This window comes from Stegostoma tigrinum, chromosome 7 (assembly GCF_030684315.1).
Source record: "Stegostoma tigrinum isolate sSteTig4 chromosome 7, sSteTig4.hap1, whole genome shotgun sequence".
In the NCBI taxonomy this organism is placed as follows: domain Eukaryota; kingdom Metazoa; phylum Chordata; class Chondrichthyes; order Orectolobiformes; family Stegostomatidae; genus Stegostoma; species Stegostoma tigrinum.
In genome coordinates, this window is record NC_081360.1 from 52185204 (window position 1) to 52202455 (window position 17252).

General features: G+C 39.7%; 1 protein-coding gene across 3 annotated transcripts in view; it reads right to left on the reverse strand.

The window, feature by feature from the left end:
• tlk1a (tousled-like kinase 1a) overlaps positions 1–17252 on the reverse strand; it is a 135897-nt gene that overhangs the window by 32054 nt on the left and 86591 nt on the right. For all 3 annotated transcript variants that reach the window (XM_059647268.1, XM_059647267.1, XM_059647269.1), the window contains exons 13-14: positions 16017–16083; positions 14315–14412 (exon numbers count right to left, since the gene is read on the reverse strand). In XM_059647268.1, the coding sequence (XP_059503251.1) occupies positions 14315–14412; positions 16017–16083 (165 nt within the window). The remainder of the gene's footprint in view (positions 1–14314; positions 14413–16016; positions 16084–17252) is intronic.

A 17252-nucleotide genomic window follows, 5' to 3' on the forward strand; every position in this document is an offset into this window, starting at 1 on the left:
AACATTCAGATATCAGCAAACATTCCAAAAATTAATTTCTTCATAGAAACTCAGGTAGAAAACTAAAAGATGTTAATACAATCAAAGTTTTCAAATGGCTAAAACTAGATTCTGTAAACTGGACAACATATACGTTGTGCCTTGTCAAAGATAGTTATGTTAACTCATCTTGCTCTATGTGCAATTAGTCAAGTCACTGTTCTCGAATAAAAATTGAAACTTGGCATTTTCTTTTGCCTCTAATCTAGTAACATGCTAATGACTGCTCATTTGAAGGAAGGAGGTTCACAGGTTCATGTCAGCAAGCAGAGGGCTGCAGAAACAGCCAAAGCAGGAATTGATGAAAAGAGAGATAATCTGCAGGAACAGCTCTGGACAAGAAATGGGGTGGAGAAACAAGTTGGAAGAAGAAACTATAGTTAGCAAATGTGAAAACTGAGCACAAATGGATTTCCCTCAGTTTTGGAAGCTACGTTAGTTATCCACTTCTTTAATTGTTAGGAGCAAACTGAGGGAGCAGGAAAGAAAGATGGAGGAAGTAGGCACTGTTTTCAATGAACATGATCACTTAGGAGCACTGGGCAGATTTAGGTATGCACCAGGCACATTTGGGCTAACAGTTGTTAAATTGAGGCTACTGAACTGACTGATAAAAGGGAGACATGAGGGAATTAATTCTCTGTAGCGGAGGCAATTTTGAAGGAGTCATGGAGGTTTTGGTAACTTTGTACATAGGGGTGTCAGAAAATGGGTATTCAAGTCAGGGAGCTAAAGTATTAAGGGAATTAAGGTTTTTATTTTACCCTAAAGGGCAAAGGTTGGAAGCAATGAGTTTGGGCTGTCAGGATAAGGTGTATAAGGAGGGGAAATTAACAAAATGATTTAGAACTATCAAAAAAGGTACCTTAAGGCTGCATGTGATATTGAGGAGAAGGACTGAAAATATGCTTAGCAGGGCGTAAATGTTAAATTCTAAAGTCAGATCAATAATCGTGAACTAATCTTGTTATAGATTTTCATTGCGTGTTTTGGAAATGCAGAGATCAAAAATAGGCTAAAAAATATTGCATGAACCAAAATTGCAAGTGTAACTTGACTGAATTTTATGGGATTGAATTCACATCATCTGAAGGGGAGTCCACTGTTGAAGAGATTTGTTACATCTACAGCAGAAAACTGAATCTTCAAGAAAGTTACACCATTCACAAAAATTTCACCTCAAACATCAGGAACAAGAGAGAACTTGGAAGTAAGAAACTTCAAAGTATTGTCCCAACAATAGTGATGATATTATAAAATATAAGCTAGTTCAAATTTCATAAATGTCCCAACATTTAGAAAACACACTTGGAAGTAGCCAATTAGTTATTATACTTCCAATGAGGAGCACCTAACTGTCCATTTTAAAAGGGACACCACTAATTCACTAACAAAATCTAAATGAGCATCTAGTCAAACATTTTTCGATTATATGTTCTTCTACAAAAACAGTGAAATTTTAAGACTGATTTCATTGATTCCACCGTGTACTGCAGCCAAATAGATCAGTGAGTAATCAAATCAGTCATTATAAAGTCAGTAACTGCTTTTGAATTAAGAATTGCATATCTTTATTCATTCTATTCTAACTACTATAGATTCAACTTTATATTTTTATGGCTGCTTGGTTAATGGTTACAGTTATTTTAACAGAAGACCAACTCATCATATGCAGTTTCCATAATAAAGCAGACCAGCTATAACTAGTGGAAATATGCACAGGATTTTTATTTCCACCAATGTGTCAATGCCAGGCTTCTAAAAATAACAACTGGAAACTATCCGTGTAAATCTTTCAAACACCTCCTGGAACATGGTAGAAAATTAATTGCAAATCTTGAAAAAAATCTAGTGTATGCTGTAGTTGAGTTTTTTAAAAAAAAATGTATTCAGTCACAGGATGTGGACATTGCTAGCTAGGGAGCATTTATTGCCGATCCCTGGCTACCCTTGAGAAGGTGGTGACAAGATGCCTTCTGGAACCATTGCAGTCCACCTGCTACAGAGTGACCCACAATGCCGTTAGGGAGGGAATTCCAGGTTTTTTTTTGACCCAGCAACTGATTATCAGCAATATATTTCCAATTCAGGACGGTGAGCAACTTGGGGAGGGTAAATTGCAGGTGATAGTGCTCTCAAGTATCTGCTGCCCTTGAGATTTCAGATGGAAGTAGTCATGGATTTGGAACATGCTGCCTAAGGGTCTTTGATGAATATCTGCAGTGCATCCTTTAGATATTACACACTGCTGTTACCGCATGTCAGTGGTGGAAGGAGCGGATCCTTCTGGATATGATGCCAATCAAGCAGGCTGCTTTGTCCTTGATGGTGTCAAGCTTCGAGTGCTGCTGGAACTGCACCTGCACCTATCCAGGCAAATGGGGAGTAGTCCATCACATGCCTAAATTGTGCCTTGTAGATCGTGGACAGGATTTGGGAAGTCAGGAAGTGAGTTACTCACCATAATATTCCTTGCCGCTAATCTGCTCTTGTAGCGACTGTGTTTGTATGGCTAGTCTAGTTAAATGGATATTGGTAGTGGTGGATTCAGTGATGGTAACACTACTAGGTGTCAAAGGACAGTGGCTACATCATCTCTTACCAGAGATGGTCATTGTCTGACATTTGTGTGGTGTGAACATTATTTGCCGCTGGTCAGCCCAAGCTTGGATACTATCCAGATCTTGTTGCATTTGAACATGGACTATTCATATCTCAGGAGTTGTGAATGATACTGAATATTGTGCAATCATCAGCAAACATCCCCCACTCCGACACACCGCCCTATTCCCTGGCCTTTGTTTCTGACTTGCTACTGCGTTCCAGTGAAGCTCAATGCATGCCGGAATACCACCACCTCATTTTCTGCTTGGGGACACTGCAGCCGTCTGGACTCAATATCGAGTTAAATAATTTTAGGGCCTAAACTCTCCCATGTCCCAGCCCCTTACCCCACACACCAGGCCTTGTTATCACATAGCCTGCCATTACATATTACCTACTGTTAGTCACTAACAGTCCCCACGAACAACTATTCACCCTCCTGACCAGATCATTATCAACTCCTTTGTCTATCCAACTTCTCTCTTTGGGCTCCTTCCTATCGTTTACTCCGCACCCCATCACCCTCCTATTTTCTGCTACCAGTTCCAAGCAAGGGTCACCGGACCCGAAACGTTAACTGATTTTTTTTCTTCACAGATGCTGCCAGGCCTGCTGAGCTTCCAGCAATTTCTGCTTTTGTTCCTGAATTACAGCATCTGCGGTTCTTTCCGTTTTTATCCCCCACTCTGACCTTATAATGGAAGAAAGATCATTGATTAAACACTATCCTAAGGAATTTTCCTACAGAGATGTCCTGGAGCTGAAATAACTGACATCCAACAACCACAATCATCTTCCAACGTGTCCAGTATGACTCCAATCAATGGTTAGCGTGCCCCCAAATGATTGCAGTTTTGCCACATACAGTAATTTGGGAATACAAAAAGTGAAATCAATCACAGTACTGCATTTTTGAAATGTTATGAATACCAACGAAAAATCAATAATTTTAACATTTTAAATGGAGCCTTTAAAATAAAGGCCTAGCAAGCTATTTCACATCAAGGAGCATTTCCACATTTACTAAGATGGTAAATTGATATTTAAGAATAGACAAAGTGGTATTGAATGAGGAATAAAATTATTAATTATTGAAAGGAATAACTTCAAATCAGGAGTAACATACCAAAAAATTAGCAAGCCTAATTGCATTTGTAAAAACACAAGTTATATTGGATTAGCAGAGTACACTTAAAGACCAAATTAAGGGAACCAAACAAATAACAATCTTGGCATACGTGATGAAAGAAGAATAAGTGAAAGGTGGTGATCGGTCTTTAGGTTTAGTCACCTCTTGCAAGCCAAATATCTGAGAAGTCTCCTACGGCTTAGCCCTCACACACCATAAAAAGAAGTGTGTTCTCACCTGCCCAATATTGAAGTAATTTATTGGGATAGTAATAGCTCAAATTTAATAAGATTTTCAGGCACATAATTTCTGAAGTGTTCTTTACTCAATTCTGAAGTGTTCTTTACTCAAGGCTGATAAGTTCAAACATTTTCTTTAGCTTGAAATCCCATTATTTAGTTTAGAAGTTTTTTTTACAAAGATTAGAGTTCAGCTATTCACTATGAATTACACACCATATCATTTGTAACTAGCATAAATAAGCTAGCAATTTTTTGAGATCTTCAATTATTTTGACATCAAATTGAGCTGAAGTATTAATACACAATCCACCACAAAAAATTACTTTGCCATTTTAAGTTCTGCATTGACCTGTGAAGACTGAAGTTTCTTAACTACACAGTGATATTGAAAAAGGCATAAATTTAGCAAAGAATACAAGATCGTGAGTACAGATAGTGCAGCCATGGAGATTGTACAGACAACGGTTTGAAAAAGAGCTGGATAACTTTAGTGTGAATATCATTAGGAGAGCTACAGGTAGCCACAGAGCTTGTTACTTATGAAAGGAGAGGAGAGAGGAGGAACTAGACAAATTTCCCAAATCTGTTCAGTGACCCTTTAGTAGATAATGCACAAGGGTGAAGAAAAGAATCCAACTCAACTGGAATCCTCCAACAAGTTAAACAGGCACCAGAGGTGGCTTACAGGAGAAAAATGGCTTTATGCATGAGACAATTTTCAAAGCTCCTGTCCTAACTGTCTGGTCTTTACAGTTTAATCTCTCCACACCTCCATTCCCAAGATTGAAGGGCTCTCCACTTCCCCCTGAAGCGGAGGTCAACCAGCTTCCATGAAAGATTACCCTCTTCTGCCTGAGTGAACTTGCTCTATCATTGACAGATTTCTCCTCTCACATAGTCTACTTCCTCCAAATGAAAAATGTTGCTTTGAGTACCCACAGAGGTGCTGCCCAGTCTGCCTTTTCATAGGATTATTTCTGTCCTATTTGGGCCACCTCCCTCAATTCTTTTCCCCTATCATCTCTAACAGGGCCATGACTTGCTCCCAACTGAAATGGAAAACTTCCTCACATTGCTTCCAATTTCCACTCTTCTTATTGTTTCAAATTGTGCATCTTCAATTCTTTTAGTCAGTCACAGAATCATAAAAGGTCTCTAGCACAGAAAAAGGCCCTTTAGCCCATTGTGTCTACCCTGGTCCAAAATAGACACCTAACCTAAAAAGCAACTGGCCCAGACAAAGTCCCGGCCATGCACTCAGATACTATGCAGATTAGTTGGCAGGAATATTTGTGGACATCTTTAACCTCTCCTTGTTACAATCTGAAGTTCCCACCTGCTTCAAGTAGACCAACATCTCTGTACTGAAGAAAGCACATACAATTTGTCTCAATGACTACCGCCTGGTGGCTCTGACCTCCATAATTATCACGTGCTTAGACAGGTTAGTTATAGCCCAGATCAACTCTAGCCTCCAGTCTGTCTCAATCCCTTGCAATTTGCTGACCGTCGCAACAAGTCCACAGCTGACACCATCTCCCTAGCCCTACCTTCATCCCTGGAGCATCTGGATAATGAGGATATCTACATCAAGCTTTTACTTATTGGCTACAGCACTACCTTCAACACTACAATCCCAAATAAACTAATCTCCAAACTGAGACTTGTGTCTCTGCTCCACCCTGTGTAACTAGATCCTCAACTTCTTGACCCACAGGCCGCAATCAGTGAAGACAGGCAACAGCACCTCTTCCATAACAAATCTCAAAACTGGCACTCTGCAAGGCCGCATACTCAGCCCCCTACTGCACTCCCTGTACATTCATGGCTGAGTGGCATAAGTTGACTGAAGACACCACTGTTGTAGGCTGGTTATCAAACAATGATAAAACAAAATACAATAAAGAGATAGGGTGCTTGGTGACCTGGTGTAAAGATAACAATCTTTCCCTCAACATCAGCAAAGCTAAACAGCTGATCAAGTTCAGGAAGCAAGGAGGAGGGCACACTCCTACCGACATCAATGGAGCAGAGGTGAAAATAGTCAGAAGTATTAGGTTCCTAGGGGTGACGATGCAATGGTCAATGAGGCACACCGCACCTCTTCTTTCTCAGGAGGTTAAGGAAATTCAGCATACCCCATAAGGAATCTCACCAACGTTTATAGATGCTCGAGTGAAAGTTATCTATCTGGATGCATTGTGGCTTTGTACAGAAACTGCTCTGCCCAGGATGGTAAGAAACTACAGAAAATTGTGAACACGTTACAGAAGCCAGCTACACTTCTCCATGTCCCAGAAAAGCAGCCAACATCAAAGACCCCTCCCATCCTGCTTATAATCCCTTCCATAGGGCAGAAGATACATAAGCTTAAACACAGATTCCAAAAGGTTCAAGAACAGCTTCTTCTCCACTGTTATTAGACTTCTGAATGGGCTTCTCAAATTTCAAATGTAATGTTGAACTTGTTTTTGTGCACCTTCTCTGTAGCTGTAATCTTGTATTCCTTGCTCTGTTCAATCATGTTATGATCTTTGTATGTTATTATCTGCCTATACTGCGCACAAAATAAAACTTTTCACTGTACTTAGGTATAATAGAGAAATCAAATCCAACTGTTCTAATCCTATTTTCTAGCACATGCCCCACGGCCTTCTTAAATATATGAGAGTTTCGATCTCTACCACCTTTACAGGCTGTGACCTTGAGACTCCTACCACCCCGAGTGAAAAACATTTTCCTCATATCCCCTCAACCTCCTGTCCCATACTTTAAATCTATGCCCCAAGTCAGCGATCCCTCCACTAAAGGGAAATGTACCTAATAATAAGATGCACTTGGTCTCCCCTGCTCCAAGAATACAACCCAGTCTATCCAAACTCTTCAAAACTAAAGCTCTACCAGCTAATAAAAACAAGTACTCCAAATGCCCTAACAACTTTATCTACCTGTCCTGCTGTCTTAAGAGACCGGTATACATGCACACCAAAGTCCCTTTGACCATCAGTGCTTCTCAGGGACCAATCATTCTTCATGTATTCCCTTGCTTTGTTTGTCCTGTCTAAGTGGTCATACTTATCTGGATTGAATTCCATTTGCCACTGATCAGCCCATCTGACCACCTGTCTGTAATCTCCTATAATCCAAGACTATTCTCTTCACTATTTGCCACACCACCAATTTTTGTTTCATCTGTGAACTCAGTGATCAACCCTCCTACATTCAAGGGATACTACAAAGCAATACAGCAAGGACACCAACATTGATTGCTGTGGAGCTCCACTGGGCACAGTCTTCATTTCACAAAAACACAACTTAACCATCACCCTTTCATCCCTGCCACTCAGGATCCAATTAGCCAAATTTCCTTTGCTCCTCTGGGCTCTTAACATCACTACACATGTCTTCCATGCATGACCTTATCAAAAGCCTTGCTGAAATCCAAATAGACTTTGCCAAATGCATTGCCCTCTTCTACACACCTTTTCGAAAAATTGAATCAAGTTAATCAGACATGATCTCCTACTAACAAAACCACGCTGATCATTCTTTATTAATTCCTTTCTCTCCAAGTGCAGATTAATTCCGTTCGTCAGAATTGCCTCAAATAGTTTCCCGACCACTGAGGTTAAACTGACTGGCCTTAGTTTCTTTGTTTATCCTTGCTCTTATAGTCACTATAGCCCCAGAAGACGATAGGTCTACGTGCTCATTAGACGGAGACAACAGGTGATGGTTTAACCGCAGGGTCACTACTCCTCAGGTGAGGGCAGAAATTGAGAAGGGAGGACCTTTCATGGTAACCTCAGTCAGTGGAGGAACTGAACCTGGTGTAAAGATAACAATCTTTCCCTCAACATCAGCAAAACTAAAAAGCTGATCATCAAGTTCAGGAAGCCGATGCTGTTGGCATCACTCTGGATCACAAACCAGTCATTCAGCCATTTGAGTTAACTAATCCTCCTGCCAGTGGTTAGTAACTTCAGAATCCAACATGGCAATAATAAACCTAATGTCATACTGCAGCTGTACAGGACGTTGGTGAGGCTACTTTTAGAATACCGCATACAATTCTGATCGCCCTTCTCATGGGGAGGCGACAACCTAGCGGTGTTATTGCTGGACTATTATTCTAGAGGCCCAGATAATGTTCTGGGGGTCCAGGTTCGAATCCTGCCACTACAGATGGTGGAATTTGAATTCAATAAAATATCTGGAATTAAGCACCTAACGATGACCATGAATCCACTGCCTATTGTCGGAAAAATGCATCTGGTTCACTAATGTCCTTTAGGGAAGGAAACTGCCATCCTAACCTGGTCTGGCCAGATCATTCTCAATCTTTATATAATGTTGGATGTCAAAGCTACATTCTGGCTACAAAGGTCCTCCATCACCAAGGCTGACTACCTCCCCCTCCATCATGTCACCTCACTGCCTCTGCCTCAGCTCTTTTGCTGTATTGCCATCCCACATCTAATCCAGGTATTTGTTACTATTTTACTTTAGTACTAGGGAGGCGAAGGCCTAATGGTATTATCGCTGGACTATTAACCCAGATAATGTTCTGGGGACCCCGGTTCGAATTCTGCCACGGCAGATGGTGGAATTTTAATTCAACAAAATATCTGGAATCAAGAATCTAACGATGACCATGAATCCATTGTCAATTGTCGGAAAAACCTATCTAGTTCACTAATGTCCTTTCCTTCCTTTAGGGAAGGAAACTGCCATCTTTACATAGTCCAGCCTACATGTGACTCCAGACCCATAACAATGTGCTTGACTTTTAACTGCCCTCTGGATAATTAAGGCTTGGCAATAAATGCTGCCTAGCCAGCAAAGCCCTCATCCCATGAATGAATAAAAAAGGGTGGTGTTAAACTTGAAGAGGGTGTGGGAAAGAATTACAAGGATGTTGCCTGGACTGGAGGGTTTGTGTTATAGAGAGGTGCCGAATTCCAAGGGGGGGGGGGGGGGAATTCATGAGGGGTATGGATAGAGTGAACAACAATGCCTTTTTCCTAGGGTGGGAGGATCCAAAAGCTAGAGGGCATAGGTTTAAGGTGAGAGGGGAAAGATTTAAAAATAATTCGAGGGATAACTTTTTAAACATTGAGGGTGGTGTGTTTATGGAAGGAGCTGCCAGAGGGAGTGGTGGAGGTGGGTACTATTTAAAAGGCATCTGGTTGGGAATATAAATAGAAAAAGAGTTTCGAAGGATATGGTCCAAATGCTGGTAATTGGACTATGTTAGATTTGGAAGTCTGGTCAGCATGGATGAACCGGACTCAAGGGTCTGATTCCATGCTGGATGACTCTAACTGAAATGCAAGATCGTTATTGTGTATTTTATCTTACTGGATAATGAGTCTTTGTATGTATCTTGCCTGATGTCAGAAGGTAAAAAAAATAAACCCTTCAGTAAATGGTAGTTTGATCTATAAGCTGTCAAACAGATTTATTGGCTAGTAAATGAATAAGTGAACAATAAACAGTATTATTGGATCATGCAACTACTGGAATGGCAGGAGAACTAGATGCAATTGGTATTTTTCAATTTTGCATTTCTCAGGTTCCTGAAGATAAACTGTGTAAGTGTTTGTCATAGAGAGGGAGACAGCTACAACAGGGCTACACCTTTAAGATTTTTAAAAATTAACCAAACCTAGAAAGTGGAGAAAACTGACAGGTAATGTGCAATAAGACTTCTAGTGAAGCACTGGAAGGCATGAAAACAAAGCAGGAAAATTGCCTAGAGAAAAAAAAAGTAGCCAATCCTAGAAATCTGAAATAAATCTCCCAGTATGTAGGTGTTTTTCTAGAACTTTACAATTTCACTATTTTTTCTAAAAACTTGATTTGTGCTTCTCCATGTAGGGAGTCCCAGAAACGTCAGACTTCTTTCAGCCAAAAAATCTCACTTGTTTGTCATATCCTGTTTATCTTTGCTGCCCTTTACAATTTTTGTTTCTAATTATTTGCCTAAATCCATTTCACAACTTTTTTTTTTGCAGTGTTTGCCTCCAGCAATGACATTTACACATTACTTTCGCTGAGGATTCACATTTCCTCTTTCAGATCAATTTGTGATCAGAAACGTAGCCTGGATATCTAATTTATCTTTCACAATTTCACACAATTCATTCTCTTGCCAGGCATTATGGATTAGCCCATTCCCTTCAACAACATTGACACTGCTTCAATTTGCAGCAGCCCAGCCTCCACATCTGACTTAAACCAAGACCTCTTTGCCAACCACAGTACCATTTCAAGAGGAAGAGGGGAGTTTGCACCAGACTGTATTGTGCCGCCATAGGGCTGCTCTCTCATTATGAAGAAATGACTGGTGGTGATGTAACCTGAGGGTGATCATACCACAGATGAGGGGACAGCTTGGAAGGAAAGTCCTTCTTGGTAACTTCATCCAGTGACAGGATTGAACCGATGCTGTTGATATCACACTGCTTTGCAAACTGTCCAGCCTACTGAGCTAAACCGACCTCTGGAATTTACACCAGCATCTTGGTCAATCTTTATCTCTCAACCAAAATCACTGACAGATTATTTGGTTATCACATCACTGCAGAGCGCGGTTTACTGCAAAGAAACTGATTGCTGTATTTTCTATATTACAACTCTAACAATGCTTTCCAAATACTTGCCAATACAATGGATGGATATATGCAGGCACTTGCTTTTTTCCTAATGGAGTATCCATGTTACTGTGGGGTTTTTTTGGTGTTTTGCATCACCATTTTTCTCATCTCTTGCTTTTTCAAAATTTATGTTTCTGTCTATCAATTGTAAAAATCAAAACTTCTCAAATGCCAGCTAATTACTGATCTCAGACAGTCCTCATTTTCTCAAAATGCCTTTTTAAACTCACTTGTTTATCAATCCTCAATACTTTCCATTTCTGAAAGAATAATTAGGAACTGTTGTCTAGATTTTGCTGGACCAGTATAGACATGGTTGTTCGTGGTGGGGTGGGGGAGAGGTAGGGTGGCCAGAAAGTAAAAGGATGATAATTTAACCATTCTTTGATGCATTCTCACCTCTGGGGAACTTTCCCAGGGTCGCTAAGGAAATGGAGCAACCAACTCTCCACAAGGCAGGCAGCCGATCCCTCCAATTAAGATCCACCTAGGAGATCATTTTCAGCTGGCATGAGTGTTGGAACAGCACACTCCATGCTGAAGCTTCTGACTCAATCAAGGCAAAGCAATCTCCATACGGAGGGCCAAGACACCTCAAATGATGAGACTGTGGGAATAAAAAAAAACTACAACCTACACAGTAATTAGGGCTGTGGGGTTGGGAATCGCTTCCTTCTCAAGGCCTTCAGTGCAGTCCTTATAGGTTAGGTAGGCTCCATGTCAAGACGCACTCGTGGTCTATGGCCTGCTTTGGCAGCTTCCACTTCTTGTGATTTGACCGCTAACGCCCCAGGGTTGTTGGCCTTCCAAGGGAGGCTACAGCACTGGAGTCCATCAGTTGAATAACATTAACTAAAGCTTACTCTTATTTTTCATAGAGGATGACCCACATACCAGACCATGATTTTTACTTTTCAGATTTGTCCCCCAGTTGCCTTCAAACTTGTAATTTTACAATTTTTAAACAGCCTTTTCTTCACCAAAATATCTAGATTTGTTGGTTCAGCTTGCTTCTGTTCACATGAATCTCACTGGTTTTGACCATTCTTTCATCCCCTTTTCAAGTACCTAATTACGTATTCAAGTATCTGACCCAAATCACATATCAAACTCTTCTGCAGCTCCTTGCCATGACAGCACTTCAAAGTATTGCGATCCCTGTTATTTCCCTTTAACATGGATAAGCCATTTTTTCTCCAGCATAGTCTGAGCAAACTTTCTACTACTGCTTCCTGCTCCAAATTGGATCTTGACAGTTTCACAGCTTACTTGGAAAGTGTAAGTTTCTTATGTCTTCCTCGGGTTCTTGATCTCTTTTTCTGACCCTAATCACTTCACAAACTCAAACATTGGCAAATAAGTGGATTATTTTCAGATTGCTGCCTTGAAAGCTTCTGTCTACATTTTCTAGCCTCTCCATACGACTGAAAGCAATCTGGTAACTCCAGGATTTAAATTATAGCTTTCGAAATATCATCTAGTTTCATAGCTAAGGCTTCTGTTCAGATGGGTCCCTTGAAAGAGATCACGTCCTTTTCCATTTCCGCTCTCCTCATCTTTGCAACATTAAAATGATTTTCATTGTTTCATTTATCATATACAACAGCATTTCTTTGTTCCAGCACAAAAGGCTCCCCTAATCCCAAAGTGGAAATTTTGTTAATATTGTGCCTGTGCACCATGAATCAGAGCAGCAGGATTTCTAAAGCTGTGCTGGCCTTCAGTACTCCTATTCTTGTAATTGAAAGAAGTCGCTGTTATGTTTTCCTTGGTACCTTCTCTTCTTTAATGCCTTTGTTGGAAGTCAACAATTAATTTTATTTTCTAAATTGGAATTTTTTATAATTGATACTTTCTACTCTCCCCACTCTTCCTCTAGTTATTTAACTCAATGGGGGGATGTTGGCAGATGTAACTGCACAGATGTAAACCAGAAGATCCAGGCTAATGCTTAGGGGATTCTGGAAAATATGGTTAGTCTCAGCTCAGCATGTCTGGCAGCATCTGTGGACAGAAATCAGAGTTAATGTTTCAGGTCTTGACCTTTTCCTCAGAACTCAGGCAGGGTCACGTGACTCAAAACATTAACTCTGATCTCTCTTCACAGATGCTGCCAGACCTGCTGAGCTTATCCAGCAATTTCTACTTTTGTTTCTGATTTACAGCATTCAAAGTTCTTTTGGTTTTTATTTGGTTAGTCTCAGTGTTGCTGGTCATACCAATTATCACTGATAATAGCAATCTGGTTCACTAATATCCTTTAGGAAAGGATACCTCTCTACATCTGATTCCAGATCCACAACAGTGATGGACTCAACTGCCTTCTGAAACAGCCCAGTATATCACTCAGTTCAACCTTAATTTGCTACTGGCAGCAAATACTGGCTTTGCTAGTGAAACCCACATCACATTAAAGAAAAATCATTCCATTACATAGTTCTCTCATTTTCAAGTTATACACATTTATGAACAGATCATAATATTGCAGATGACTAAAAACTAAAAAGTGGGGAGGGGGAGGGGTAAGATACCAAGACTAGGAGGGAGTAGGAGAGAAGAAGCTACTTGGGTAGGAGGAACAGAGACATAACGCCCAGGTGCAGGACAGATGGAACAAGAGAGAGCGTGTGAGACGGCGCACAACCAGATGCAGGAGGGGGTTGAAAACCAGAAAACAGGAGTCAGAGAAGAGACAGCGGTGGTTTTACTTCGTTGTCTGCACACACATTCTAGTTTCACCAATTACTGTAATTGAGTGAATGCTGAACCACTAAGTTCCATCTTTCCAATAAGACAAAAAGTACAGTGCAAATGCAAAAAAAACTGCAATCTTCAGACGGATATCCAGGATTTCATGGTACTATTAGATGACGAACAGGAGAGTTCTCCATTATCAGCCTTTATCCTCCAACCACCAACACTAAAGATCTGGTCATCTAATTTACTCCTTTACGTAAAGTGCGTTACAGCAGTGACCATACTTCCAAAAATACTTAAAAATGTCAAAGAACTGCAAATGCCAGAAATCAAAATCAAAAAACAGAAAGCAATGTGCAGAGAAAGCAGAGTTAATGTTGTGGGTCCAGCAATCCTTCTAGCTAGAAAATAATTAGTATATATGCTGAAGATTGGGTGAGGGAAGGTGAAGGAGTAAACAATAGGTGGGGATGTAGCCCTTGTCTGGACCCCTTGCAGCCTTCAGAACTCAATATTGAGTTCTATAATTTTAGGGATGAGTAGCTTCTCCATTGCCATTAGCCCAAGTAACCCACAACACCAGACCTTACAATCACATGGGTTATCACAAACAACCCACTGTCAACAACTACTGGTCTCCATTAATAGCTATCGATTCTCCCAAGCTGACCTTTACCCGTTACTTTGTCTGCCCAACTGTTCTTCTGTCTCCCTGGAATCCATCTTCAATATATGTACAAATCTTTTCCCAGCTAAGATCAGTTCTGAAGATGGTTCACTGGGCCCAAATCATTAACTGGTTTCTCTCCACAGGTGCTGCAAGACCTGCTGAGATTTTCCAGCGATTTATGTTTTTGCCACAAAAATATTTCACTGGCTGAACTCCTATGAAACAGATTTTAGAAAGACAAAGCAAGAAAAATACTTAACAATCATTAACCTACTGTGAACTATCTTCATTATTTATTCTTTTAAGCTCACGTATATGCAGATTTCGGACTCTCTCCAGGCGTTCAAGCTCTGCTTGAATTTCAGCTTCTTCCTGTTGACACCAAAGGGAAATAAATTTGTACACTGCTCAACTATTAGTCATCCTCACAAACATAAAACCAGCTTTCTCAGAGGGTGTTCAATATCCCAATTCATTCCGCTTATGTAACAAACACAGATCAGGTTTTAAATTCAAGAGCAATTAACCTGCATTATGAACGACTACAGAATTGGTGCCCATCTAAGTCAAGACCCCATCATCAATTAGTTGGGTTTTCAAAGGCAATTTTATTAAACACCAGAAAAAAGTGCAAAAAGAAAAATTAATTCTCTAGAGACTCAAGCAGAATGTGCTCTCAAGACCATAAATGAACTGTGATGAAGACAGAGAGACAGCTATTGAGAGATTGAAATACGAGCATTTCAAAAGAAATTCAAAGGATAAACCCAATTAGGAAACTGAATTTATAGCTCTTTGTTAACTAAAAGGTCATAAAAATTTGAGCTAATTTGGGCAAATGGTGTTAAGATTCTAGGTCAGCTGATGATCTCAGTGATCTCATCTCACCTTCTCAAATGCAACTGGTGATGGGTAATAAATGCTGGTTTGGTAAATAGTGCTCAACCACATGAAACATTTTCTTAAACTGAATGTTGGCTCAAAGTTAAGGGGCTAAATGGACTTCTCCTATTCCAAGGGAGATACTTGGGAGAGGAGAAAATAAAGGATATAAGTAAAACTAACCTGCTCAGCGTGTAATGATGCATTAAGCAGCAAGTTCAAGTGGGAGCTTGCTCTTATTTGCTATGCATATTAATGATCTGGACTTGGCAACTGAGGGAACTATACTGAAAATTTTCTACAATTCCAAACTGAGGGACGTGAAAAGTTCAGAAGTATCTCAAGAGGATATAGACCAGAAAAATGAGTACCTGGTTAGCAGATGAAGTCCAAAATGAAAGAAATATAATATACTTTGACGGCCAGAACAAGTAAAGTCAGTACTTTAAACAGATTGCAGTCAGAAAATGTAACTTTTGGTTTTGACCCCACAGGTAGAGAATTGTAGCAATATGCAAATACTCAACTTCTAACACATCAGGTGTACTGCAAATCATTTTAGGAAGGAAAGAAACTGGAATGGGAGAAGCATAGCCTCACTAGGAGGTTGCAAGAGTTGGGAGATTAACTATAAGAGATATGACAAATGCAGAGTTTTTGCACTGACGGAGAGATTATTAAAAAATAGTTGGATAGATGTCTTCAAGATTGTGAATCAGTTTACAGGGTTGAAGTAATAAACTGTTACGACTATCTGGAAAGACAGAAATGAGCATGTATATTTAAGATAATTATAACAAAGGGGTGGTTAGTAAAATATTATTTCATAGAAACTCTCTGCCACAAACCATGAATGAAGAGGAATCCATAAATACTTAAAAATGGAAATTACAAAGTCATTTTAAAAGTTACTACTTGAAAGTTACACTTGATAAACAGATGGATGATAATGGAGTAGTGTAGGTTAGATAGGCTTCAGTTGGTTTCACAGGTCGGCGCAACATCGAGGGCCGAAGAGCCTGTACTGCACTGTAATGTTCTATGAGGCTCCTCTCAACCCTTCTACTTTTAACTGAGCACAAAAATCAACATACCTTCTTAAGATGTCCTAATCTAAGTTTGAAGATTTCTTCCTGTTCATGATATTCTGCTATTGTCAACCTAGTTAAGATGGGAATATCAGAAAAGTATTACCATTTGGGTTAGAATATCGACTAGAAGCTACTGCAGGAGATATAGTTATTAAATTCAAAGTTTATTTTACATTCAAAATAACAGATATATGCCTAGATACTAACACAAAATCTTTTTGCATTACTTCAATACTCAAAAGATTTGAGGATTGTTAGTTAAGAGAATACAGACAGTATTTTGGCTTAAACCCAAACAATTTATGTTTTTTTTTATAAAGGACAATGCCGCATGACATCTAGTATAAAATATTTCCCGTAAACACATAAGTATCAGAAGTGCTATGTATTAACAATCTAGTCCTACCATTTTTAGAAAATACAGCTCAGCATTATTTCCACAGGATATCAAAATATTGAGCATTATTTGATTATGTTGCAGTAATCTAGGCTTATCCTAAACTTTTACCAATGTGACAGAAAAACACGGTAAAGTCAGTTATCCATCTGATAAGCAACAATCTTATAAGAATGAAATATTGCAATACAAATTATTTTCTTATTTCTTGCACGTTAATCAGTTAATTCCATACACAAAATCATTTTAAATGGGCAGTAAGATGACAAGACAGAGGAGCAGAAGTAGGCCATTCAGCCCATCAAATCTGTTCTGCCATTTAAGATGATCATGGCTGATCTGATAATCCTTAACTCCACTTTAATGTCATCTATATAAGTGATTCATTAATGATTAAAACTCAGTCCATCTCAGCCTTGAACATATACTGAACAACCCTACATCAAAAGGCTTCTGCGGTACATAATTCCTCAGATTTAATATCCTCAAAAGAAACTCCTCCTCACCTCTGTCTTACATGGGCGTCCTCTTATTCTGAGATTACACCCTCTGGTCCTTGACTCTCCTATAAAGGAGAAAGAACCTCTCTACATCTACTCTGTCAAGTCCTCCAAGAATCCGTTATGCAATACGCACACCTCTCAGTCTCTGATGAGAACAGGCCCAATAACCTCAACTTCTCCTCATTAAGAGGATCATTCCCTACCCAAGATCAACATAGAAAATGTGTCTTCTAGGATTCAGTAATAACAATTTCATGGATTTTCTAAATTACCCAAACTCAGCTTTAACTCCAGTGGGGAATAGAGCAGCCAGCATGAGGGCAAATTGAAGCACTGGTT